The following is a 27,534-nucleotide window of genomic DNA, read 5'->3' as shown; positions in this document are numbered from 1 at the left end:
GACACGCCATGCTGCGTGGGGCTGTACCTTAGGGGTAGTCTGTAAATTCAGTTTACAGCATGAAAGTTGTCACTTACCTGTAAGGACGTTAAAACAAGCCCATCATTTTCATTAAAAAACAAACAAAAAAGCGAGGGAGACAATACGGTAGAATAATGGGAAAAGTTGACAATAAACAGTTGAAAATAGGAAAAGGACTTGTATTTAAATTGCTTCCTTTTCCCCTCCCCACCAAGCGTGATGAATTATTTACAATAGCTATTAATATTGATGTTGGATATAAAATTTGGCTTCTGTTCACACAGATCTTAAACAAAAGAGCTAAATGCTGCCTTCAATTTTGTGATACCATTACTAATATTTCATACATCATGGCTGCAGAATGAGAAAAGATAATACTGTTCAGTATTTTTTTTCTTTTATATTTTCTGCCTTACTCTTGTCAAATAATTTCTCCAACAAAAGTTTGTTGGCCGCCTTTTTGTTTTGTTTATTTTCTGTGTTCTCTCCTCGCGCTTTATTTTGCTTTCCCCAGAATTTCAGGCTTTGTTTCAGGCCTGTGTAGGACAGCTGGTCCCCTCCCTCCCAGCCACTGCCGGAATTGTTTTTAACAAGCTGAAAATGCCTTCAGCCTGGTGCCAGTTGGTAAACATGTTAACTAAGCACAGGAGAGGCTGGTTTCCACTAGAAAAACTGTGATTCCAATTCACCGAAGTGCAAAATGGTTAGTAACAGTTTTTAGCAAATTAGCATGCTTCATTATGTTCAGATTGTGGAGTGATTTCAGTGTCTGCCTGGTCAATTCACGTACAAACAAAATAAAATCCCAAGGCCAGGGTGTTCTCTGCTGACACCAAATGGCTCTTCCTAAATTGTGTTTGACTGATACCACATTTCTGTGTCTCTCATCATGTACCTGTCTCTTTCCAATTACAAGCTCTTATTATCAGATACTCAGATAAAATTATTGTCACAGCGTTGTGTCTAAAGACGACTTGCTGTCTATAAATCCTGCAGCAGAGAGTTTACATATGTGTTTCTTGTTATTAGCTGTCTTCTGCAAAGCCCATACTAACATATCTGCATTCTCAGTTTTTCTATGTTGAGGTTGTTGTCTGAGTTTCGAGCCTGCAAGCCACGTTGCTGGTTAACCCACGTTGTTAGAGCTTCGTTTTTTACCTCCGTTAGTTCAGCACAGCTGAGGATTTAGCCCTGGTTCTTGATTCCTGACCAACTGCTGATGGCCTGGCATTCACCTGCCAGTCTGTGTGGTGGGAATCGGCCCTTTGTCTGATGAGTCGGACTGGGTTGTACATGGCCAAACCCCTGGAAGTGGAGTAGTATCTATTTGTGCCAGACTCCTCTATGCTTGGAAGGATAGGAGGAGAAAAGAGGAAAGGCTGAAAGCTTTTAGGGTTGGGTAAGCAGGTGCAGATGCTTCATGATTTCTGTTCTTCGCACACGGCTTCTCTTGCAGGTTTGGTGCTGGCACCTACTGGGTGCCAGGCTGCAGTAAGCCCCATCGTGTTTCCCTGTTCTCACAGATGCCTCTGTGGATATTCGATTGGTAATGGCTTTCCCAGTAAACAAGACAGACAACATAGTTCAGCAAAATGTTAGCGTTTCCTGGATAATTTGGCTTCTGGTCTAGTTAAGCCTTGCAGAGAGATTTAGTTCTGTGTTGTTTTTTCATACTGTTGATAAAGCGTGATGCTGATATCCCTTAAGGTTATGACCAAGAGGACGTTTTTGTGCTTGCGGTGGCTCCAGTCTTGCCTTCTCTTCCATTCGCCTATTCCCAAAAGCCATGAGTCTCCAAAGCAGCTTTTCTTCTGCCCTTTTCCCTTGGAGTAAATTGGACTGCTTTAGCTGGGGCTGTACTCAAAGAGCATACAGAATGTTACCTGCATGTTAATGTCAAGGTGTTTTTGGTGTGGAACGCTCTCACCAGGGCTCTGCTTATTTGCAGTCTCAACATTTATTGCCAGTGTGAAGGAAGAAAACCTTGAACAGTGGGATCTGGGTTCTGACACTCTCTCTGTGTCGTGGATGTTAATGATAAACAGTCTTGATATAACTCACGGCTTGGGAACTTTTATCCCCAGGTGACCTGGGAAAGTCTCCAGGTTTGTTGCTGTTGAATCACTTGACAAAATTATGCATTCACACTTCGCTGGGGGAGGATTGGGGAGTTTCCTTGTCTCTTTGCTTTGGTTGACTTTGTTAACTTTGCTTGTGCCTGACAGTTTGCTTTTGGGGCTGGGCATTTGGGGTTTTGTTTTGATGAAGTCAATGTGCTGACTTTTGTACAAGCCACAAAAAAGGCATTTTATAAATATGTGTGGTATTAGGTATTAAAAAAAGATACTTGTGTGGCTAAGGTACTAAACTACAGAACGGTTCTGTGTTAGACTCTTAAGGTGACCCTGGGGAAGTAACTTGATCTCCCGCTTTGTTAGGTGATCTGTAAAATAAGGATAAGAACATTCCTCTTGTCTGCCTTGATTATTTGTATTAGGGGCCTTTGGAGCAGAGAGTTTTTTTTGCTTTTCACAGCTATCACAAAGAAATATTAGTCTTGGATTTTAACTACTACCACTTGAAACAAAAATCCAATGGTATGTGAAATATCTTATAAACATCTTACTGCTTTTTAAGACAAAATGGTTGTAAAAGAATTATGTTTTTCTTGGCAAACTTACGGTGTTTCTTTTTCTCTACTTTCTCTTTCCAAATTTATTTCTAATACTCGATTTCAAGTTGCAGCTCTGGTGTGCAGCACTGATACTGAGAGAAACAAAAATAACCAAAGAGATGCCAGTTCAGGCACTGCGTGTTTGCTGCAGTTTTTGCATATTTTTTAATAGCACTTAGTTCACACCGGGGCACAAATATTCAAGTCCTGAGTCAGGCCATGCAGTCGCACCAGGCCCCATGGCTGCAGCGCCATTCCATGCATTCCTCACGGCCCAGCTGCCTGCAGCAGGCAGTCCCTGAAGATCCAGTGGCAGCTATTTCGTACTGAGAAGTGGGAGAACTTTTGCCGTTGATGCTGGTGGAGGGGAGGGCTTCGTGGCTTTAGTCATTAACTCTGAGGCCACAGAGTTCGTGGTTCAGGTAGCGGTGGAGGCAGTTAAACCATTGCTCCTTCAAGAGGAGATAAAGGGAGAGCCAAAGGCCCACAAATCAGTTTTGAGTTGGGGAGTTTCGATCGGTTTAATTTGTTGCCAATTAACAAACTTCTAATTACCGATTCTGCTATTGAAAAATAAGAGCAAACAAACCCAGGCATAGACAAACACACCTTGGCTTCTCTCCTTCCCCCTTCCAGGCCCCCTGTCCCCAGGCCCCACGCGGTGCCTTTGGCTAGGTGAGGGAGCCCCAGGGCCAGGTGAGCTCTTGGCCTTTGGGTGCCCCTTTGGTCGTACCCTGGCACTCTGCTGGGGCTCCACCACAGCCCGTGGGCCTTTCTGAGTCGGGCCTCCCCCAAGTGTCCTCGTGTGGTAGGAAAGACCTTGTAGGTTGGGATAGGATGGTAATTGGGTCTGCCACCATAGGAGAATCGGTCCTTTTTGTGATAAATGAGTGCGTAGTGGGGGAAAACACCAAGTTCCACTAATCAAAATGTGCTGTGTCCTTTGGGTGGGACAAACCGGAGAACAGGATTTTGTTGTTTCTGGGGGCAATCCATAACTAATTTAAAAAGGATTATTTGTAACAAACATGGATTTCCACCTAGAGAACAGTCGGTATCCCCAAAAGGATGATTAATCCTTGCCTTCGCTGAGCCTGGATAGCTTTCAGGCTCACTGGGGATCTGGCTGAGAAGAACACTTAGGCTTTGTCTTAAGCTTATTCTGTTCAGCAAAGTATCTCTGTGAGTCTAATTGAATCACTGGTATTTAAAGCTAAGTAAGTGCTTCGGTGTTGTCTCAAAGTTGGACGCCATTTGCAGCAAAGTCATATATTTCATTAATGGCAATGATTTTTGTGGTGTAAGTTAGCTGCACTGTTGTGTAGGAGGTGACAGTGAGAGAAATAATGCTAGCTTTCGTATGGGCTAATCATAAAGTACTATACACCCAGAAATGATATATGCCTTGTATAGCACAGGGACATATGTTATTTGCTGTTTCAAATTATATATTGACAGGAAAACAGAAGCTGGAAAGCAGAGGAATCTTCTCAAAGCTGCAAAGTGAGGAGCAAGTGCTAGCATAAGGGTCGAACAAAGTAATGCCTGTTCAGAAGTGAAAATGTTGCTGAATTTCTGCAGTACAAGAGCCTAATAGGCACGGTTCTGTAAACAGCGTCACCAGGGTAGCTCGCTAATTCATTCCCTGATTCCCAGCTCTGTTAGCACCAGGTTGATGGCACAGATGTTAATATAATCTACATGGCAGAATTGTGGAACTTGGTGTTAGTTTAGGATCTTAAAATAATGCCGCATTAAAGGAGTAATTCAAGTAGAAACGCAGCCTTGCAGAACAATGAGGGTTATCTTTTATTACTGCTACATCAAACAAGAGTCACTAAATGACCATTTTATTCAAAGTGTGTGTTTGTTTTTCTCTGAAGACACCTTGAAGCAGCATTGATGGATTTCAGAGCCTGCTTTCTACCCACCACCTCAAGTGCTAACCAGAGGAACGATGGCTGAGCACGGGTCTCATAGGAAACCCATGGTGGAAAGATTGCTGGTGGTAACTGAGGGACACTTTACTACAGATTTTGTTTTGAAAGGTCTTTGTGACAGCCCTATTTCTGTGCAGGCTTTTCCCCATTTTTCATTCAAACATCAGACTGCGGTAACGGTAGGTCTCTATGCAGGGGTCCCCTAAAATCTATAAGTAGATTGCATTAAGCTAGCTCAGAGGCCTGTTTGATGTTTGAGTGCTGTCACAGGTAAGCGCTGTTCATCAGTAAGATGGAATTTCCCTGCTGTTTGGAAAAAGCCATTGCTTTTTCTGCTAACTTCAGCAATTTGCTTTGTGCAGCTTTGAGGATCCTTGAGGACTTGCAGTGAATGATTTGACACTTCTATTTATTAATTGTTTTGAGTAAAATTTTGGTGCAGACATCAAATGATGTATATGAGATAGTTGCTCAGAGTACTCTGAGGAGCCCTTGAATTTCTAATTACCCCATCCTATGCTAGAGGAAGAAAAAAAAAAAAACACATTTTTGGGATGGCTCGATCTTTTTGTGTACAATGTGTTGAAGGCATATACAGAACAAAATTATTTAACCACTTTCCAGGCCAATACAGTTGCTGTGTTATGAACTTGCAGATGTTAGATGTGAGAAACATATGCTTACCGTGATCCTCCAACCCTTTGGTAAGGAGATTTGAAGGGTGAATTGATTATCTTCAAGTTCTGTCCTTTAGTAAGTTGGTTGTATGAGCAAATGCAGAGAACTTTTGCTGAAGTGAGGAAGATAAAAAAATAAAGGTATTCTCAGAACATTAGATTAGGCAGTCTGGGTTCACTATCTCTTTATCATGCAATTTGTATCATGATCTACTTTTGTGAAAAATTAGTCTGTATTGATACAGAAATATGGCTGACTAAAATCACTTAATGCTTCTGCCCTTTGCTTTGCTAACTACCTATCCATTAACCCATCTGTTAACAGTCGTGTTGAATAATGTAATTTTTAATTCAAAGACTGGCTTAGCTTAGTCAACATTTGTTTCAACATCGTGTTTCACAGCAAGTCTTAGCTTGCTGCATTCTTCATTGTAAGATTAGTGCCTTTTCATTACTGAAAATGGGTTTAAAACTGCCTACTGCTTTTTCTTGTTTGAGCTTAAAACAGCACTTGATCATAAATAACAAGCTGTTCATTAACTACTCTGGGAAAGGATTTTTTTTTCTTAAACATGGGTTGTCATGTATGCTATAATGTAACAAATACAAGCAGAATAATTTTGTCAAGTCTTTCTGTTTCTGCACTATAGACCATGCTACAAAACCTGCTCTGTGTTCACTGTTGCAAACTTGAGGCAAGTGACCAAGGCAAACACCTGTGGACAGAGGAGGTGAAATTTGTTGTTGCCCAGCAAATGAAGGCAGTACTACAGCTGGCTTAGACAATGTCACACAGGCTCCGATGCTTTCGTATTGAGAACAGTATCAGTGATACTTTCACAGTTTTTATATGTATGCATGTGTGGGGCATGAACTTTCCATTTTTTGTTTGTAAGTAGCAGTGGACTGTTCTCTCTTTGAGTCCAAGCTGCAGTTGTTTATGTTCTAGGACGTTACTTGGCATTTGTCTGTAAATCTTCTATTTCATTCTTTGGGTGGCATCAGCTCTACCTATGCAATTTGCATACTTATGAATATTTAGGAAAGTACCTGAATACCAACTTTCTTATTTTAAAATAGTATGTTTTGTCTTTTTTAAAAATGGTTTCTGGTAAGAAAATTTTCACATGCTATTTTCATGTAAATTACGAGTTTCATATTTTTACTTAGAATGTTTTCTCAACTGTTGTTCTTGTGAACTCCCCCAGCCTCTCATCCTAGTTAACTAGTTCCACTCAATGCCGTTATAACTTAGTTTGGCTTTTAAAGAATCTCTCAGGATAGCAATGCAACCTATTTGTAGGCTGGACAAGTGCTGTGATTTGGTGTCTTACTTTCTGCATAGTGTGTTGTGAAAAAGCTTCAGTTGTTACCTGCCAAGCTGAGGGGTGCAGGGGGTGAAGAGTCAGTCATCTGTTCATTACTGTGTTGTAGTCAGGCCCGCGGCTGGCCATGAGATGCTATTTTGAGGATAGATACCTTTGGTGTATTTTGTTCTAGCTGATAAACTGTGGCTGAGGAAGCAAATGTTATGGTGATAACTCAACAGGATACAGAGGTAAACTGTCGGTTTTTCTTAGGTCTTCTCTGCTTTCAGTAGCAGGCTAATTGGAATAGGAAAATAATACTTCTGTGGAAAATGCCAGAAAGCATCTAAAAATATGGCAAATAGGAGTTTAAGATTTTTTTCCCCCCTTTAAAGGTAGCTTCTCTGGTTATATGTAGACTGTTAGAAAAGCTTTAAGACAAATTTCCAGGAAGAGAGTTTTAAAATGTGATTCTCTAGGTACAATTTGAATGGCAACAGTGTAAGCAAGCTGCAGTCTAGGATTTTGCCTTAGGCTTTTTCCTGTATGTGTGGGCACGCAGCTCGCTGCTGTCTCTGCAGGGAGTACCTCCTGCCAGGGTGTCCCGCAGTTCCCCACGATCCCTGTCCCGTGCCTGCAGCTAGCGACTGCAGTGCCTCCTCTGTCTGCTCCTGGCAGCTCTGGGGTTGCTTTCAGTCTTGGTCAGTATTTGGTCACCTCAGCTGATGGGGTTCTCAGGCTTAAGATTCAAGACCAGGATCTGCAGAGAAGCAAAACGATACTGTCTTTGTCACCCTTGTTTTTAACAGGTATTTCAGTAGCTCCTCAAGGCTCCTCTGTGCTGGCCTCCTGTCTTCACTACGAGAGCACAGGGAGTAGGTGATATGGCAGGCCTGCCTCTTGAACGTGCTCCTGTGGGGCCTTTCCTCCCAGAGCAGCTTTTGCCACAGTTAGCATTTCTGAGCTTGCTGTCTGTGTTAGGCCACTCGTAAGATATGAAGGGCAGAGCTGTGAAATCCTGAAGGTCCCCTCACCTGCGCTGCTCTGGGTGCAGGATGTTCTCAGTGCTGTGCAAAAACCCTCCAGAGGCTGCGGAGCCAGAAGTCATAAAAATTGTATATCCTAGCAGGAGGTGAAAAGTCCCAGCTGCTACAACACGGTCAGAATGACTGAGCGTAACTCCGCATTTAGCTGCGAAGGTAGGCATGCAAATGTGAAAACTAAAAAATTCACCTTTTAGACAACACTAGCCCATACCCTCCTCGTGTTTAAATTTAGACGAAGCTGCTTTTTGCTTCAGTTAAGAGCAGAAGCGAAGCCAGCATATTTTGCTGTAACCTCGGCTTTGCAGCATGCTCATAGCAAGGCGTTTCCCAGAAGCTTCTTTCTGACTTCCAATAAAAAGCCGAAGTATTTTGTGGCTTGCAGCAGAGCCGTGGAGTCTTGCCAGCAGGATCTGCAGCTCAGAGTCACTTAGCTCGTCTGGTTTCCCAACAGCTCTGCGCTCAGGTCAAGCTCAGGGAGAGAATCATCAGAAAGGGAGGACGCAGTATTTATTTGTCTTGTTTTCTTTAATTCAACAATTGTTACTCTTCAGGTAATACCTGTAATTTCCATTTCAGAAGGACTTGGTGCTGAGGTTCTTCTTCTGGCTGAGGCAGCAAGATGTTTAATTGCTATTAAACCTTTGCACAATGATCTGCTCTACATAAAGCAGCACTGACACGGCAGATTTAAACTTTGCACAGCAAATCAATTCCCTGATTTTGTTCAGAAAGTACTTCAGGCTTGTCATGAACATGGGGTTGTTAGTGGTCTCTTCTATCTCCTTTTTTAATTGTTGCTTTTTCTCTGGAAATCTGGGATTATTTGGAGATGTTTTGGTAAAATACAGAAATTAGCACTCTCAAGCTGGTGGAGTTGCTTTGAATTTACATCAATATAGTGAAGTTGCTAAATGTAATGAAATCAACATGGCATGATTCACAAGGGATGACACAAATTATGCTGATAAGTCTATGGAGTGAGATTAGCACAAAGCAAGATCAGTGACAGAAAATTCCTCAGAAAACTGAGGTTTTGTTGTTTTTCTGTTTCTTTCCTTAAGGAAGAAATAAAGTAATCCAGACTTCCCAGATGTCCATACTTGTTACTCTGGGTAAATGGAATGTTTAATAGGCCATTGATCTGGCTTATTGGAAACCCAAGTGAGCTGAAGAAAGCATTAATTATCCATTAATTATTCATTTAAGCTGGTCTTGGAAGCAAAAGTGGAAGTCTCAGCCTAGCTTGTCTTGAAAACTTGTGTACCTCTCTGCCCAGAGATTTCTTTTTCATTAATAAAGATTAAAATAAAAAGTCCAGGCAGGGCACAGCTGCATCGCAAGTAAAAACTGCTAAAAAGCAACTTGAAACTTTGGGAAAGTTTTATTGATGATCTCTTGTAATTAGGCTGTGCAAAATTAGAAAGAGTGTTACAGCTTAGAAATCTATAGGTATTGTAGCTTTCGGAGTTATTCCTAAAAAGTGCTGAAGGAATAAAAATAAAATGAAATATTCAAAGAAATGCTCACGCCCATTTGCCCTGTATGCCTGCTTCCAGCATCCCTTGGGGTTTGTTCAGGTATGGACATTGCGCTAGTTCAGCTAGAGCCAGTTTTAAAAATAAAAATTAAAACAAAAATGTGTTAGTAGCCTGGGTATTTTTGTACTTTTGACAGAAAAACATATGTTTAAAATGATCCCTTCTACTAGTAGGCATCTGCACCTTCCTGATGTGAGGTAGACAAGTCGACAATGTTTAATCTTGCACTAACGGATCCCTGGGCTATGTTATGCTGGTTGGGCCAAAGAGACAGACAATTGCATCTTGAATTCATCTGACGTGGCCTGTAGGTAGGCAAGTACCGGTGCACACCAGTATGCTAGAGCTGGTAAATACCTGACTTGCATTTCCACACCCATGCAGAAAGTATGCAGCTTATGATACAAAGACAACTGTGAGCCCCTGTACTGAGCCAAGAATGTGTTGCTCTGGGAGCATTTCTCCTTCAAAATTATTAGTTTATGTTCTTTTAAATTGGAAAGAAATCCATTTTAGAGTAACCTGAGAAAACTGCATAGTGTGCTAAAACAGATAGTGCAGGTTTGCTCCTAGCTACTGTAAATGGAAAGAAAATACTTGTTTCCTTCTAAATAAATCTTATTTTTATCTGTTTTTACATAAGTATTCGCTAAGGTAGTTAAGACTTCTGAGCAGCAAACTGTGACCTGCTTCAGATTTGGATGGTCTGGCCTGCCACCATAATCCAAGCTGAAGAATCCTGAGCTCCCAGCACCTCTCTTAATTTCTGGCTCTGAGTTTTCAGACCCAAAGCGGCTCACAATTTATATGGCCAGTAAGCTGGTTGGACTTCAGTCAGGAACACATAAAATAAATTGCTTTTAAAGGTGTTAGTCCTTCTTTAACTCCCTGTTCTGATGCCTGTCTCGCTCATAGGCACTGATGCCTATAAAGGGTCAACTCTGCCTTCTGTGTGTTGCATATGTCCAGAGAAAAAAGCTTGCAAGCAATTCCTTGCAAGAGAACAAGTCAATTACTCAAATCTTGACCTACATTTCCAATTTGAGGCCAGTAAGACAAGCAACGTAATTAGCTTCATTAAAGAGATCGGTCTGGAAATAGCAACTAACAGCATTTGTATTCATTAAAGGGCTGTAAAGGCAGAACTTGAAGTTGCATCGTTGGACCAGTCTTGAAAACATTTACTTATTCCCAATAAAGAGCAAAAACTTGTCTTTCAGATCAATACCAGAAGGTTTGAGTGCTGACATGCAGGGTGTGCTAGGGTGTCCTCCACACGAGTTTGTGAGCAGAACACTGCAGGTACGGATTTCATTCGGCACTGTGCGAGTCCTAGATAACATGTGCCCAAATCCTCAGTTCAGTTCCTCCTTTGAGCAACTTTAAAAAATCTGCTCTGATACCTTTTCTTCAGTTGGCTCCAGGCCCACCTTGGGCTGTCTGGATCAGAAAGGGAATTTTCCTCATAATAATTTCCTTTGCTAGCCCCCTGCTTGTCTCTCTCTGTTTTTTGGTGTTTTTTTTTTTTCCTTCTTATTGCATAAACTGTGTGTTTCCTTGGTTACAAGTTAATCGTCAATAGTCTTGTTTGGAAGAATAATAACTTCTGTTCCAGAAATAGTTTTGTATTGCAGCCTATTAAATGAGGTTCACTCAAGGCAAGGCATTTACTGGGATCTTATTTAGATGGAACTGCTAATTAAAACATTGGTCGGCATTGCCAACTGCGCTCTGATTCTGGATTGAATTGAGGGAAATAATTGAAGTGAGGCTACCAGAAGAGGAGGTATTCACAACTTGGTATTTGAGTAGAAGAATTCAGCCATTTGCTTTGAAGGCTTTTAGGGGATTGGGGGGAAAACAAAACAGCAGCTGCCATGTTAGTTTGGCTGAATTTACAGCAGAAATTATTGCTTGAAATGTATTTTCTTCTCTATTCTGCATGCTGTTACTCCCCTTAAGTCATTTTTTTATTATTAATCTTGTATTCACTATATCTCACACAGTTATAGCAACATATTTCTTCACAAAGACATTTATAAAGGACAGTAATGTAGAAGAACTTCATGAAGTGATAGGTTTCTTTTGTAGAAATTCATTGAGAAAGGAGAGGAAAGTGGTACAGCAAATATGAACACGGTATGTGTTCTGTTGCTGCGTAAGCACTAACCTGGAAAAAAAGCATTATCCTGCTTGGGGAGATGTCAGGAGCTGGTCAGGAAAGGAAAAGAGAGCTCCAGAAAATGCTGAGCTAAAATAATCAATATGATTGCCAGCGACAGTGAAGATGATATAGGTATATCAGCAGTCAGTCCAAGAAAAGCAGGGCAGGAATGGCAGGAAGAGAGAGACGGGGTGAAGAGATGCACATTATCTGGACAATGTTCTGATAAGTATCAGTGATAAGTATCAGTACTTTGGGAGCAGCATTAGGACAGCTGCTAAAATGGGATTTAGGAGGGGGATTTGAGGGAACATGGTTTTGTTTGGGAACATTCTGGATAACACTTTCCACTTCACACAGTCCAACTGAGACACATTTTTTGTTCTACCTTACACCCGCGCATTGCTATTGGAGCCCAGGCTGACACAAGGCACATCTGAAGAGAAAGTTAAACATTGCTTTACAGAAGCCAAATGTGGAGCAATAAAACTTTTATTACCATAATGAAATATACAACAAAGCTGACACAAACCTTTCCTGTTCCTGCCCAAGCTTTGCTAAGGGCTGTGGGATTGCTGATCATTTCCCAGAACCTGGAATTTTGTCACCCTGACTACATTGCATATGCTTTGTGCATTTCTGTCTACTCATATTATCTCTAATTTGCATGAGATAGTTGTTTCTGCAAGAAACAAATAAACTTGGCTTCTATTCTCTACAGATATGCTTTCCCGGTATGTACTAAAACAAAGTCGAGATAGTTGTAGTTTTATTATAGCCATTTGCATGCAAAGTCAAGCTACCTCATTCATCTTTTTTATCCCAAAACATGACTTGGAACTGCTTTCCCTTCATTCTTTTTCTTGGATTGTATTCTTTATTTTTGTATTAAAATAGTCCAGTTCTTTTTGCCTTGTGTGTTTGTTGAATGAATTACATGCATTCGTGTTCTTGGAAAGAAAAGCTTATGGACTCTGAAACATTTTGTGGTGTCAAAACTGTGGAGGGAATTTTTCCTCATCTTCACGTGTCTATGGCAGCCTCAGTGGAAAGAGATAGTAGATATGGGTGGCTCTAACTACTGTTTTATGAAAAGACTATATATTTTTTAAATGGTTGTGACTTTTTTGATGAGTGTGAAATGTGATTGGATAAACTTGTGATGAGAAGTGACTGGGAATACAGTTTTATGTATAGCAGAAATTCTTTAGGTTTAAATCATATTTGTTTGCTTTACAGTGGCCCATCCTCAAGAGCCTCACCACCCATCGGAAAAGCCAGTCATCCACTGCCATAAATGTGGAGAGCCATGTAAGGGTGAAGTACTCCGTGTTCAGGCCAGACACTTTCACATCAAATGCTTCACCTGCAAAGGTAAGACCTTGATGTTCACCTGTTAGAAATGAGTCAATTTATGAAAATGTACCTTGAAGCAGTTATGAGAGGTAAAGCTTCCTGCGATCTGCAGGATATTCCTCTTGCTCAATGCGTCAAGGGTTTGTGGGTGGGGAAGGTAAAGAATGGATAGTAAAAGGGCTGAATCACCCACATACAAGCAGCAAGATGATCAACACTACACAGAACAAATTCAATGTGCAAACATTTAGAGTGTAATTGGAAAGAAAGATTATATTGGATATTTGATTCATGAGGGGGGAGGTGATAAACTTACCACTACTAGGAGACTCAGAATGTTCTCACATTTGATTTTGGCCCCCCACTGATTCTGTCTCCCTTTTTTTTTTTTTTTTCCTGGTCTCTCAGTACTGCTAGGCCTCTACTTCTTTTTCCAGCCTCCACTTTTTTTTTTTTTGTGGCCTTGATTTCCATTTTGGTCTCCTACTACCTCTACGGCTCCCACTAACTCTCATTCAGTCTATGCCTTATTAGTTGGGTTTGCCAGCGAGTGTTGTCTTTTTTGTCTTTGCCTCTTTCACTTAGAGGAGGAAAAGGGGCGTGTGGAGGAGGTAGCTCCAAGTTCTGTTCTGAAGCTTTTACCTGAGCTTCAGAGCTTGTTTGTTGTTGACCTCTTATATTTAAGTGAATACATTTTTTTGTTGTTGTTTAAACTGTATAGTAATTTACTCGTATTGCATATTGTCTGACCATATGGTTCATACGAGCGGGACACAGCTGCTGAAGTAAGCATTTTTCTTTTTAGTCTAATGGGCTCTTAATTTAACGTGACTGTGCCTCTAAAGGAGGTAGAGTTAGACACTCTCACTTTAGACAGTTTGGTGTTAGCCAGAGGAAAAAAAAAACAAATAATGAGAGCAGAATGCATCAGCTGCATCTACAGGCGGTTTAGTTGTCTTTCTGCTTTATGCATAGCAATATTTGCTCTTGAGATTTCAGCTCATACATTTACAGTGTGAAAGCCTTGAACAAGCTTGTATGACTGAACAGATAGACACCTGCTGAAAATGTTTAGTTTTTACTTCTAGACTTATTCCGATATTATTCCAATAGTCTAGTGAAGATGAGGAAAAAACGCATTTCCTCATAAAGCTGTCACAGTAGTTGTACTGTAGCAGGGTTTCGGTGCGACCATTTTTAGTCTGCTGTATATGGGATTCCTTTTCGTCGTTGCTGTTAAGCGGGTTCGATAAGATCATAATCCTGCTTCCTAGGTTGTGTCAGAGGCACGTAGGCACGCTGTGTCTGCTCGCCGTGTGTGCCAGCGGTGGGTGCTGCACTGCGGGAAACAGGGGCTTAAACCTCCGTGCTGCGCTGGCCAGCCCAGGACGTGCTCCATGTCCCGTAACGTGATCGGGTGGTTCTCATGCCCAGTAGTCTGGTGCCGTGTCCATCTCTGGAATCAGTCCCGGTAAAAAGAGACAGTAAAACTGCTCCCTGACAAAGGAGGCAAGGAAAACCTCTACCAATCAGTGTGTTTACATGCCCCCAAGATAAGGGGTAGCTAGCAGTTATTCCGTGCCCACTGAGAACCAAACGCATACCGCCACTTTGTCGTATCTGCCCAGCAAGGCTGGCTGGTTCTATTTGTAGCTCCGCATAAGAGCTGATAAAAGAACAGAGCTGAAAATGGTGCGCCTTGTGCCCCAGAAGGCGAGCTCCTCAGGACTCCTGATAGGCAAGGAATCTCAGGCAGCCAGCAGCTGACTTGGAGCTGGAGTTAACAAGGGAATGATGGACAGGGGACGGTGAGAGACGTTTAGGAGTGTAACTCCAGCAGCACTACGCAGAGCAGTTGCATTTTGCAGTGTTATAACAAAGTCACTCACCTTGCTAAGGAACTACCATTCTGTGTTACAAATAGAGGTTTAATTGGATTCTGTTTTGCCTCGTGCGTTAATCTCTAATTGTAATAAACAGGTTTTAGTTTATATATTAGCAAGAGTACACGGCTCTGTAACCAAAGTGTTAATGGTTACCTGGCAATGGAAGCAGCAGGTGGAAAGGAGGGAGGCTGAGATGTGAAGGTTGGAGGGAGAGGAGACTGTGCTTGAGATCTCATTTTTTTACTTCTTGTCTTTAATAACAAGAATGAATTCGTGGCATATAAAGAAGTAAAAAAAAAATTTTTGTAAACTTTCATGCACATGAATAACTTATTTGGAAAACTAAGACTATACACTGCAACGTCTGTTACTTATGTAAATGTGCGTGGGATCAGAGCATAAATTACGTTGTGCACTAGCAGAGATTTTAATACCAGTTTAAGTTGTGATCTGATAGGAATTGATTTTTATTTTTTTTGTCATTGGCAGTAGATGACAGCTCATTTTACCCTATTGCAAATACTAGGAGAGGAAACTTTGAGGCTAGCAAAATTGCTATAATGAGACTTAATAATAAGCCTGTGATTCATCTTTTGGGTTAGAGGGAAATGCTGGTTTCAATACAGCCAAAACAACAAAATCAGCTTTAAGCTTTGCTAGTTACAAATAAAAGTTTACAATGCTTGATTTTTGGCTCATGTAGAGAGACAGGCTGCGTTCCCTTACCAAGGTAATGTAATATTAGGGGCATTTCAGATAGTGGGCAGTGTCCCTATTCTTGATGTTGAATATAAATTGGAAAACAAAGCTTACATGTAGTAGAGTCTAAACAAAGAAAAAAACAAAAAACCAACCACCTCATAAATGAGTAATCCTGCTGTGTGGATATGGGTAGCGTCCTCAAGTTTGCTAGTCCTTACTAAATGTCATAAATGTCCGCCATTTGACTGGGCTGTGCCAGGTGGAAATGTTTCACTGTGTTTGAACATTCTACATGCGATAGCAGTGTCAGATATCAAATAGCAATTACCAGCTAGTACTCCTGCTAATTACGAGATAAAGCCAAGTCTTGGCATTCAGGAAGCATTCCACAAGCCCGGGTCTCCCATGGAGAAGCAACTCGTAGCTTCTGTTAAAACATTGCTAGAAATTAGTGTAAGATGCTTTCTTAATTACAGAACAAATGTGCTAACTCTCTTCTTTCGAGTTGGATGTTTTTGAGGGTTGTTTAGGAAAGCCTACATAAATATGCACTTCCAGCATCCTTTATGGCATGTTCAGGTTCCAGGCACACGTCTGTTTTGTCTATGGGATGACTTTTACAAGGCTCTGTCATCTGTAGTTCAAAGAGCTTAACGGGGGAGGGCTCCTAAGTTTAGATTTTGGGATGCTCTGTAATCTTTGACTTTGAACTGGATATTCCTCCCTTGAAGGACAGGGAAGCAGTTAGGGTCACGTAAGCAGACACTGTATCAACAGGCTGGAATGTAGTTTAAATCATTAGTTCTTTGACCTTTGATCTGTCATCAGATTCCTTCGGTGGAGGAAGGAGGAGGAGGCTGCAATGTGACTGCGGGGCGGTTGGAGCTATTAATAGGTCAGTGTCAGTGCATGGCAAGTCTAAACATGAGGATCCTCTTGTAGCTGATAGCCAGTGCAGAGATATCTGCATTTCCACAAATACTGCTCAAACACTGAGCAGTGGACCAGGTAAGGTGGCTGGTGGATACAAAGTGTTCCTTCCTGAGCATCAGGAAATGGCACAAGGTCCCTCGAAGCTATGAATCACTGAACCAGAGATGCCTTCATATAAGAACTCTGCAGACACTGTGGTTCTGCCTGCCTGCTTGTGAACTCCTCTCCTCAGCTTACTTACAGAAACAGCCTTCAACGTCATTAAGTCTGAGTTTTTGTATTTTCATTTATTTTTTTTCTAAAACCTGAGTGCCTCAGCTTTCATTTAAACACAAGGGTATTTCTGGTCATTAAAATAGAAAGCACTGGAAAATATGAACTGGAAATACTTTTGCAGCAGTATACAAAGAGAACAGAAAGTTTATAACATCCTGGTTTGGATGGTCATGACTTTTGGGACCTGACTCATTATCTCAAACAGCTGCAGCAACCCTGCATCATTTATCCGCGGTAGAAAGTCCCATGGAAGGGGGCAAGGAATGCTGATGTCAGTTTGGTTGGGCCTGAGGTCCCTTTCGGAGACCAAACGTTTGACAGGAAATGAAACTAATTGCACTTTTTGGCTGATGTTTATGAAAGCTGACAGATGCCATGTCAGATTTTAATAAGCGACTGGATCCCTTTGAAGACAGGAGGCCAGCAGGATGCTTTACAGGTGCTTGGTGAGTAGCACACAGCATCCTTAAGAGCATAGGGAAAGTCACTTGGGTTGGTGGTCAACGTATCCTTTGCGGAATCGTAGAATATCCTGAGTTGGAAGGGTCCCACAAGGGTTACCGAGTTCATTTGCCTGGCTTCTTCATAAGTTTAGGGGTTTTGTTATGTTCTTACATCCTTGTTTTGCTCATTGTTTTAGAAATCTCTCATCCAAGTAGGTAGAGCCAGGCAATCTAAGGCTAAACTTTGACATTTTTCCGCTGACTGCATTTTCTTCAAGGTTCATTTCCCACAGACCCATACATGACTTTGATCTCCACCTAGTGCTTAGTCTAATGTGAAAGGTGTTTTAAATGGCTGAATGATTCTTGCCATTGTTTCCATCCTGGTGCACAAAATAGTGATATCTTACTTGGAAAGCTGTCACGTTGTCACGTATGTGGTGGTCGTTTACTTGCCGTTGAGCTTGGTTGCTAGCTATTGCCTGTTAGAGTGCCAGAAAGACTGAAATACATGCACGTCAGGCTCAGGCAGGAAGGTTTCTCCTGTGCAGGACTGGTGCTTGTATCTTCAGTGTTAAGCAGAAAACCTAAGAGTGCTGACTGAGTAACACTTAAGGCAGTGCCACGGCTTTGATTGGGAAGTTGATTAAATTAAAACTCTGAGCTCATCCAAAACTCAGTCATCGCTAGTGGTTTTTGCTCAATGAATGCTTGCATTAAATGCTTAGATGTTTCAAGGTATCCCACTGGGAAATATTTGTGTCATAAAGACAGTTGGCACTAAGTAGTCATGCAGGCAGGATGCTCAAAACAGAGCGTCAAGGGTTTTCAAGGAAACAGGTGAAAGGCCTGGCTGGAGGCTGGAGGGAATGCTTGTCATGGGGATCCCAGACCTAGTTAGGGGACGAGGGGAGAAATGCATTTCCCTCTTTTGCTCAGGAAGTGTTTTAGCTGCTCAACCTTTCTTCCAGCCAAGGTGGTGAATAGCTAATGAAGCAGTTCACCTGTATTTGTTATATATAGGTAAAGCTCTTCTGACTTACCAGCATTGTTTCTAAAATCAATCTGCTGAAATGAGAAGATTCCAGAACCACTGGGAGCACTGGCCACGGTTCCGAATAGTTCTCAAAACGTGTCTGTCATCAGCCTATGGCAAAGAAAATCTACAGCGGCAGGAGTGTGACAAAAAGTTATCATGGTCTCCTTTACAGCTTTTGCAAAATGCTGCGTGCAGGTTCTTAATAGCGCCTGGGAATCTTTCTGTAATGGTAGTGCCTAAACATGGCTTCTGAGATTTACCAATCTCATCTTGTCTTCTGTTGATATGTACTTTGACGTATATTTATTCCTTAAATGACTCATGGAACTGAAGGGTATGCCATCAAGAACAGTGTTGATAAGAGGAATGAAACAAAGATAGAGAAATACTTCATTCATTTGAAATGTGGAAACTTGAAACTATAATAAGAACATGAACCTTGTTTTTATCAAGATAGGATTTTTTTAAGCTCTTAGGCAAAAAAAAAAAAAGGGAAAAAAAACTCACCTCCTACCCTGAAACAGATTTTTGTGTATTTGTTTAGATGTAAATGATAAACATAACCTGATACACTGTCAAATTCATTTATGCCTTTAAACACGAAATCCATTATGTCTTAAGAAACAGAGATTATATGAATCTTTACCTGCTTGAGAACAGTACCATTATTCTATGAAGTTTAGAAGTGCAAGAAAGAAAAAACAGGACAGGAAACTGAATTTGCACCCTATTTAATGCATGATGACAAAGCAGATCATTAGATTTTTCTTAATGAATAGCATTCATTTCTGCAAAGTGAGCTCATGGAGTCTGCTGGTGTGGTTTTGTTTCTTCAGTTTTTAAACAATTTTCACTTAAAATCTACGTGGAGTTATTTTGCAAAGGGCCTGCTTTTTTCAACTGTCTCTGACCATAACTATGGAAATCCTCCATAATGCTCAGTAGGATCAAATTGTGCTTCTGTTCACTTCGAACAACTCTGATCTTCTCATTTTCATCATCTCTGTTAAAGCTTGGAAGTGATTCAGCTTAGGAATGATCCTGCTCCTTGGAGATCACAGGCAATTGGATTGCTCTTGAGCAGCTATGTTTTGTTTTAATAGCCTGGGCTTGCACTTGCAGCTCTGAGGCTTTGAGAGCTGACGGCAGCACTGAGGCAGTCTCCAGTCCTGTGCTCCAAAGATGTAAAGGAGCGGCTCCATTATAGTTGAAGAAAGAAAGAAGAGTCTGTGCAGCGTGCAGCAGAAGGGATGAGGAATTCTCCTCATTCCATTCACGAGAAAGGCAGGATCATATGCTTGGAATATGAGAGCCTTTGATATACAGATTCTGAAGCAAAGTCTGGTGTTTTCCAGGAGCTGTTGAAGATAAGTTATTGATGCTGATTTATTTTTTTTGTCTCTGTTCTTGTGATATCTCAGGGAATAGAAATGCTCCCCTGTGTCTTCTGTTTCAGAAGGGAGGTTCTGGCCATGTGAAAAGAAATTCCTTCCATCATATCGAGCAGAAAGGGTCTTGGGGAAATGTTTTTCTCAGGGAGAACTGTTGGGCTGGTAGAATATTTCCATGTGGTGGATGCTTACAGAATACCTCTTGCTTTTCACCTTCTCAAGCAGGATTTAATAATCATTACTGGCTTCACTAATTAATTCTCTTGAAGTGTTTCTTTTTCCCATCAGCACAGGAAAAAAACAAAGGAAAATACTTTGATGTTTCCTATTAACTGTCATCACTGTGGATTTATTTTTTTGTTGTTTTATGACATGATACTTGTATCACAGTTATTGCCTACATCACACCACTGGGATTTATTGTACATGTATATTGAACTCAGTGGGTTTCACTTCATTGCCTCTGCTGTTTGTGGCATGAACAGTGCTGGGCAGATTGTGTTCATTTAAAAGAAAATCTATCACAATCAGTTCATCTTTTCTGTGGTATTTCTACAGTGGTTATAAATATGTGCGCTAATGCAATATTTTTAAGCTTGAGGGGATTTGTGGTCAGAATCATTACTTCTGCACAGTTGCGAGAAGAAAAATGCTGTTTAAGTCCCTTCTTTGTATACAAAGTTGTACACCAAGTGTGGATTCTGTCATGTTTATCTGTTCTGATTCAATCTCTGACTCCAAGTGAAAGCAGCCTGTTAGAACCAACCAACGGATGTTAACAGTCTGGGTGACCCTTGTTTGGTCCATGTAGCTTAAAGCTGATTAGTGATAGGAACACATGTGCTAAATTGCCTGCGAAAATCCGTCGTAATGTGGGGTTGCCAGAACTTGTCTTTAATTCTTGCAGATTGGTGTGTGCTTCCTGCTGTGAAGAAGCCAAAGATGATGAATCTGCTGGTGGTTCACATAATAAACAGTTCTCCTTGTGTCTGCATTCATGACTCGCCAGTAAGAGAGAATTTAACTCGCTCTCAGTGACTGGCAAAAAGAATAAGAGAGTGACTGGAATGGTGATTTCATAAGGAAAAGGGTAATCGGGGGAACATCGATTTTTTTAGAACAGTCATTACTGCCTTTGTAACACTCTCCAAATAATTTTATCCCGTTTTCATCCTTTGCCTCCCCCAAGCAAAAGGGATGAAGCTTAATAATTGTGAGAGTATGAACCCTTTGATTCAAAGTTTGTAGAGGTTTCTGCAAACAATGATGCATCTGCCACAGCCCTTTGTATGATGCAGTGAAGATGGATTGTCAGAAGAAGCTAGAACAGAGGTTGCACGGAAAGTTACTTCATCATCCTACCTTATTATACCAGCCATGATGACTAAGTGAGTTTTTCAGAAAGTGACTCAGTGGTAGAACTGGGAACCACAGTGAAGAGCCAGAAAGTTAAATATAAGGCTTCTGAGACAGTAGTGTATGGACTGCCTTCAGCTCGAGGCCAAAATATATGTAGACTTGGGCTTTAAAGCTACAAGCTAAAATGCAAACTAAAGGAGGTTAGGAAGAAACTTGCATGTAGACACATGAGCACTCCATAACTCCTCGTGATATTTAGCACCTTCTGAAGCATCCAGTATAGGGCATTCCATACCAATACTCCAGTCCATGCAACATAACCACAGGATCTAGCAGTCTGAATACTGAAGTAATCCCTAACAACTTCTAGGCATTAAAGCAGAGCAAACCTGTTGTAAATACGCTTATGCTTTGCTTCTGGATGTCCAGTGGAAAAGGTCTTGGTAGCCCCTAAATCAAGGTAAGTCTAAGGTCTTACCTTACCTGTGGTGTTGAGATCACGTTATTTTCTGCCAAATTGGATATCAGTAGAAAAAAATGGAAGAATTACAAAGTTTTTTTTCTGGAGGTGTACCTGAAAACCAGTTGGGAACATTTTTTGCAGCATTATAATAGAGCCTTAACTGTAGTTCTTTGTAGTTCTCCTCAGTCACTGATAACTGAGTTTTGGCTGCTTGTGGGTTTAATACCGTCGTGAAATGTCATTTGTTTGCATGTAAATATTAACACTGGTCTATGCAGAAATGGGAAACTGGAGGAATGCTAGTACTGATGCTCTTTCAATTCTAGCTTGCATTTTACCATGTGATCTTTATTAGTATTCTATTAATTGCCGTTACAATAACATTTCAAAATGCCTGGGTGCTGCCATATGTATGTACTTTTAAGAAGTCATCTAGCAGCTCATATTTATGCTTTCCCACAGAGGTCTATAAAGAGGACTTTTAAAAAACCGACATGAAGTAAACAGTCCGGTATTTTCGGTGCTACTTTGGGATTTTAGATTCAGGTTCAAGTCCTTGGTTCAGCCCAAGTTAAAGCAAAATTGTAAAATTCAGTCTCCTAGCTCTCGTGTCACTTTTCCTTCATAGGAGTTGGCTGTTTGGGGATGGATTGCTTTCTGCCTCTTAAGTTGACCAAAAATGCCAGCGTAGCACTATGAATATTTTCTTAAAGCAAAACAGGTTCCTGGTGAATAAGCATTTAATAGTGAAAAACTGCCAAGTGACAGAAATCCTCGACTGGTCTCTCACCCTTTAATGAATACACTTATGTTTCCCAGTAAAGTAGTACATGACTAACATTTTATGTAGCTACAATTCCACATTCAAATGTAGTGTTATTTATCTAACCCATGAAGTACAGGGAATACAGTGTGTAAAAGACCAACGCACAACCAGTGCAGATTAGCCACCAAAGGTAATAACAGTTCTTGGGAAATTACTTTGTCCAAAATACAGATGGTTAATACTCTTTATTCCCATTTGCCATATTCAAGATCCGCTATTCTGTCATATGGTTTGGCTGCATGTGTCATAAATTATAGATAGTGGAGATGTGGCTAGATTTTTAATGCTTGACTGTCTCTACTGCAGCCTTCTCCCAGTATTTATGTGTAAATAAATACTGACAGTTTACCCTGAACATTTCACATATACTTTTTAAAGCAATGCAAAAAGTATTGATGCAGTGAAGGTGGGACAGCTCAGCGTTATCTGGGGAATGGAGGAGTTAATCAAAACCACACAACATTCCTGAAATATTCATTGGTTCAAAAAGAAGCAGCAGCATGAAAGCTTCTTAAAATAAAGCACATGCTTGAGGGGAAAAATGTGTGATAGTGTATAAAATAGTAAAATCTGTTGTATTTATGAAATCATATCTTCTGCTCATCTCCTGTCCCTGAAGTGAAAGCAGGATTGCATTGGTACAAACTATATTTTCCTTGGACAAGTGAATTAGAGACCTGTGGACAGGTTCCAGGGCTGAACAGCCCTGGAATAGTTTCAGCTGGGAAACTAGATGAAAAGTCCAGTTCGGCTCTGTTGGCTGTACCGTGGCTTTGCAGGCCAGGCCACAGAGTGGGTAGTATCACCCTGTTCGTGAGTTGGGGTCAAAAAGGTTGTCTGATTCCTAGACAAAAAGAAGATAACGGAGTCTTACCTTCTTCCTGAGTCTCTTCCACATGCCCTTACAAGAAAGAATTGTACCCGACTGCTTTAGTGGCCTAAAATCAGTGAGTGCCTCTGGGGAAATCCCCACTAGTCCAGGAATTTTTCTGGAATTTTAGCCTGGAATTTTTCTGTCGAATGGATTCTTTTTTTTCATGGCCATCTAATTTATCTTGATTTCTATGGTGCTGTATTCAATGAGGAACTAAGCACCTGACTGCACCCGTTACTTCTTTGCTGTGTAGTTGTGGTCTTTCATGTTGTTGCTGTCAGAATCAATATTACTAAGATCTTTTCTCTAAAACGTTAGGTTAATCTGAAAGACTCATCCACCACCATTAATTGAACCTGTGGATTAGGGAGGCTGTCTACATAGCACGAAAAAAACTGTTCTCCAAGCTAGCTCCAAACAAATAGGTTCATTCACAGATTACAGTGTGGCCCCGCACAGAGATTTTGGCAGGGCAAGTGAGATAGCAGTGTGCTGACCCTGAACGAAGATGTAAGACAGCCTTGCCTTTCAGCGAGGAGCACAAATCCAGCTGCAGCCTGATACTGCCACAATAAAACTGTCTCCATCTGCAAAGCCTGCTTGGAGTTGTTGACGCAGTGCAGGCCTTTCCAGGGAAATAGGTGATTTGCTTGATGTTAGGCAGAGGCTTAACCTCTTCTTTCCTGTGTTAGAAGAGTTCCTGCAAGCGCTTCAGGTGGTTGAAGGCAAACTCCCACAAGGTCCAGTGGTGTGCCGAAGATGTGCTGAAGTGAGCAGGTTCCTCACACACACATTGTCAGGAAAACACAAAGTCAGGAGCATCCTGTTCCTAGTGAATCTGTAATTTGGTGATAACCAGGAGTAAATACAATGCAAAACCTATCTTAGAAGGTAGGCCTTGTTTAGCAATTTCCCCTAAGAATGTGTCCACATCTACCACTCGTCTGACAATTAAAAAAAGTATTTCAGCTGCCTCCAGTGTCTTTCCTAGGTTAAAAAACATGCATCCCCTGTAATTCAGTAGGGTTGGTTTGAGGATTTTGCTTCCCCCAGTCAGCGGCAGTTGTTTAAGATTCAGCTGCTCAGAGAATGAGCTTTTCAGTTGAAGTGATAATCTCAGAACGAGATCGGAAAGGCAAACACAATGCAACAGGCAATTAGTGGGGGACATGAGCCCCAAGTTTGTGTTATGAGACTTTTTGCTTTTTAATGTAGTATGTGTTCCATATAACTCCAGTATTTAAAGAAACAGCAACAGAAAAAGTTCTTAGTGACTGGAAAATATAAAAGCAGATACTTGAGAGATGGTATCTTTCACTATGTCATATTTTATGTTTCATAACACACCAGTCAATCCTAAGTTCCATTTTTCTGTACTGCTCTGCTAACATGATTAACTGGATGATGCAAGGTAACCAAGGTCTTAGTGAGGACCAAGTGCGTGGAAGTTGTGACTGTATGCATTTTTCCAAAGAAACTCTTTATTACAAAGTCTCGTGTAGCCAGAGAATGCCAGTCATTTTCTGGGAAGTCAAGGCATGCAGTGACAGTAGGAAAAGTCAAGAATCTGATAGGAGGAAGCAAGACCACCAGGGTCCTCTCATTTGTAGGCATCATCGACTGTTGCTAACATCCCTTGTAGGTATATTTTTCCAATCTGTATGTGTGTTTGTTTTTTCTTCCAGTGTGTGGCTGTGACCTGGCACAAGGAGGCTTTTTCATTAAGAATGGGGAATACCTTTGTACTTTGGATTACCAGCGCATGTATGGTACCCGCTGCAACGGCTGTGGGGAGTTCGTTGAAGGAGAAGTGGTGACAGCTCTGGGGAAAACCTACCATCCAACCTGCTTTGCCTGTACTGTTTGCAAGTAAGTCATCCCTTTCAACTAGTGTGGCCTGAACCCAGTACAGGAAAAACAGGGAGAAAGGCATCACCATGAGACAGAAGTCTCAAGATGTTCTTCTCTTTAGATAAAGTATGTTGTATAACATTTTGAAACCAAAATACAAGGCAAGTCTAACCTCTGCTCTGCTTGCATCTGTGGATTGGATTTCTTCCAGTGCCTGGCTTTGCCAAGGCCACATTGCAGAAACTCTTTGGCCTAAGTTTCTGTAAAATATTAATTGCACTGGCGGAAGGCAGCAAACTTGAGGCATGGCGAACAGAACAAAATTTCTGGCGTAACCTTTGCTAAAATAGGTTTTTCTTTTTAACTCTCCAGGCGTCCATTTCCACCAGGTGATCGAGTTACCTTTAATGGAAGGGATTGTCTCTGTCAGTTGTGTGCTCAGCCAATGTCCTCAAGCCCCAAAGAATTGTCTGCCTCCAGCAGTAAGTATTCCATCTTCTTTCTGAATCCTTTCACTTTCTGAGCTCATCAGCATTTGATTGAAACTGTCTCAATTCAATCTTCTTGATTTAATTTTTCCTTCTCCTTTTAGAAGTGTAGACTCTCTCTGGGAGCCATCCTTTTTTTTTCTTTCTTTCCTTTTTTTTTTTTTTAAAGTGTCTGGTACTACAGGTTGGAAGAGACATTTACACTTAGTCATTTCCGTATGAACAAATGACTTTTACCCAGAAATTGGATATTTTGAAGGGCTCATTTTCTTTTATAGACACTGTAAAAGTGTCCTCTTGATGCAATCAGAGGTTTCAGAGTTCATAGATTCCAGTTTTTCCATGTATAGTTGCACAAGCTGAAGTATTCAGAAGAGGACAATGTTAGAGGAAATTAATTTTCTTCCACTCTTTAACACTTCAATTCAATTAAATTATCCTTTAAAGTGGGATATCACCAGGTTTATGCCTCTGGTAGATTGATACTGCAATGGATTTGTGATCAGAAACTGTTTTCAGGAACAGTTCTTAAGAAACCATTATTTAAAAAAAAAAAAAAAAAAAAAACAAAGAGAGAAATCAAGTTAAGAGTAAAGAGAGAATGAAGAAAGTTTCAGAACGAAATTAACTTGGTTTGCTGTTGAGTTTTAGTGCTTCTAAGAGAATTTGTAAATTACTGATTCGCAGTAAGTATTCAGCTCTGCCTGTGGTAGTTTATTCATTAAATCTTTTGGAATTTCTGATTCTTTCTCTGACTCCTGGATTGCATTTAGTCCACTAATCTGTAATGATTTACCCAGTATAGTTTTATAATTCAAAATGACTGCAGATTTTTTTGTGATACTGGGTAGTTTACCAGCAGTCTTGGTTTTATCAAGGGAGGCTTTCTGTATTTTGTACTGGTACTTGGCTTCGAGATCCTGGGATTATAAAGGGCAATGTAAAGGAATATTTGGATAAGATTTGTACTCAGCAGATGAGTGAAGAGAATCTCAGGTTGTCTGATATGACTGAGAGCATAATCAGGCATTAGAAAAATGGAAGAATAAAGGCATATTTGGGTATCATGCCCTCCTGTCTGTTAAGCTATAATATTCCACTCTAACTGTGGTTTTGGAGCTGAAAAAGCCCAGGCCTAATTGGTTAAGGAAGAATTAAGGAAACTCTAAAAAGATTTAGAAGAATTATAAACCAACATAAAGTTGTATGTGGTATTTCAGGCACCCAGAGAATCATTCTGAGACAAAGGAATCATGTGGAAATCATACTTGTTTGAATTTTTGATATCTAGGAGTGATAACCAGCAAGGACTTGGAGGACCTAGCGATGTGGACAGCACTGCCATTCTTTTTCTTGGTGGTAGCATCGATTCCTGAACTAGTGGTGTTCAGTGAGAGAAGTATCTGGATCACACTAGACCTGGTTCTCAAAAAGCGGTGTGCTTGTCCAGCACTGTGGCCCCTTCCCCACAACGAGACTCCAGGTGCCAAAATGCTACCTAGCAAACAATAGGCTAGAGTTGTATCACTGATGGCAAGTGGCAGAGCTGGGGAGTCACTTCTCGATAGCCATAGTCTCTGCTAGAATTGCTGCTTGGGTTCCAAACTGAAACCATAGGTAACAAGGACTGTAATACATAATTTTGACTGTCACTTGTGCTGAGATTTTGTTTTTTAAATCAAAACTGGGTCCTGCTGGGCAAACTTACCAGTGCACATAACAAGAGAGCTCCTGCTCTTAACAATTTAGTGTGCACTAGGTAGAGATCTGCAAGTACCTGCCACTGTGTATCTGCTTCTTTTGTGGACAGATAGTTGTAGAAGATAGTTGTGGGAGATACAGTGTAGAGGTTCTGGTCATTTTAGAGCAAAACTCTCCAAAACCGACAAATGAAGGCATGTGCTCGTAATTTCAGACAACTTCAATTAAAAGAATACTAATGAAGCATCCTCCTAATAGAGTGTGTTCAGAGATATGCCAGCTGCTGCTGTAGCTTCGCACAAAAGTTGACTTAGATACTGAGACGCCTTTCTTGCTGGCACTGAAGAGTAAATTTTAATTAGCGTAAGCTGTTCCAGATTGCTTCCACTTCTCTCCTGCTGGCTGAATAAGACACATCAATCTTTTCTAATACTTCACCCTTCTTTGAAAAGATTTTTTTTTTAAAACATAAGTTCTTCTAGAAAAGAATCTCATTCATACTGTGCATCTATTTTCCATCCTATATTGTGTTCAGTTTCGCCTGATTACTTTCAAGTAGATTACTGGAGGCAGTTTTCC

At 40.9% G+C, this 27,534-nt stretch overlaps 1 protein-coding gene across 11 annotated transcripts in view; it reads left to right on the top strand.

Moving 5' to 3' along the window:
* The window catches only part of ABLIM1 (actin binding LIM protein 1), a 191,912-nt gene that overhangs the window by 75,435 nt on the left and 88,943 nt on the right, over positions 1 to 27,534 (top strand). For all 11 annotated transcript variants that reach the window (XR_014586650.1, XR_014586651.1, XR_014586652.1 and 8 more), the window contains exons 2-4: positions 12,607 to 12,741; positions 24,601 to 24,784; positions 25,139 to 25,248. Coding sequence is in view for 4 of the 11 variants with exons in the window: in XM_083843699.1 (XP_083699825.1) it covers positions 12,607 to 12,741; positions 24,601 to 24,784; positions 25,139 to 25,248 (429 nt within the window). In the remaining 7 variants the exon portion in view is untranslated. The remainder of the gene's footprint in view (positions 1 to 12,606; positions 12,742 to 24,600; positions 24,785 to 25,138; positions 25,249 to 27,534) is intronic.

This window comes from Anser anser (genome assembly GCF_964211835.1).
Source record: "Anser anser genome assembly, chromosome: 7".
Classification (NCBI taxonomy): domain Eukaryota; kingdom Metazoa; phylum Chordata; class Aves; order Anseriformes; family Anatidae; genus Anser; species Anser anser.
The sequence above is the reverse complement of the archived record's forward strand: the minus strand, read 5'-3'. Positions and strand labels throughout refer to the sequence as shown.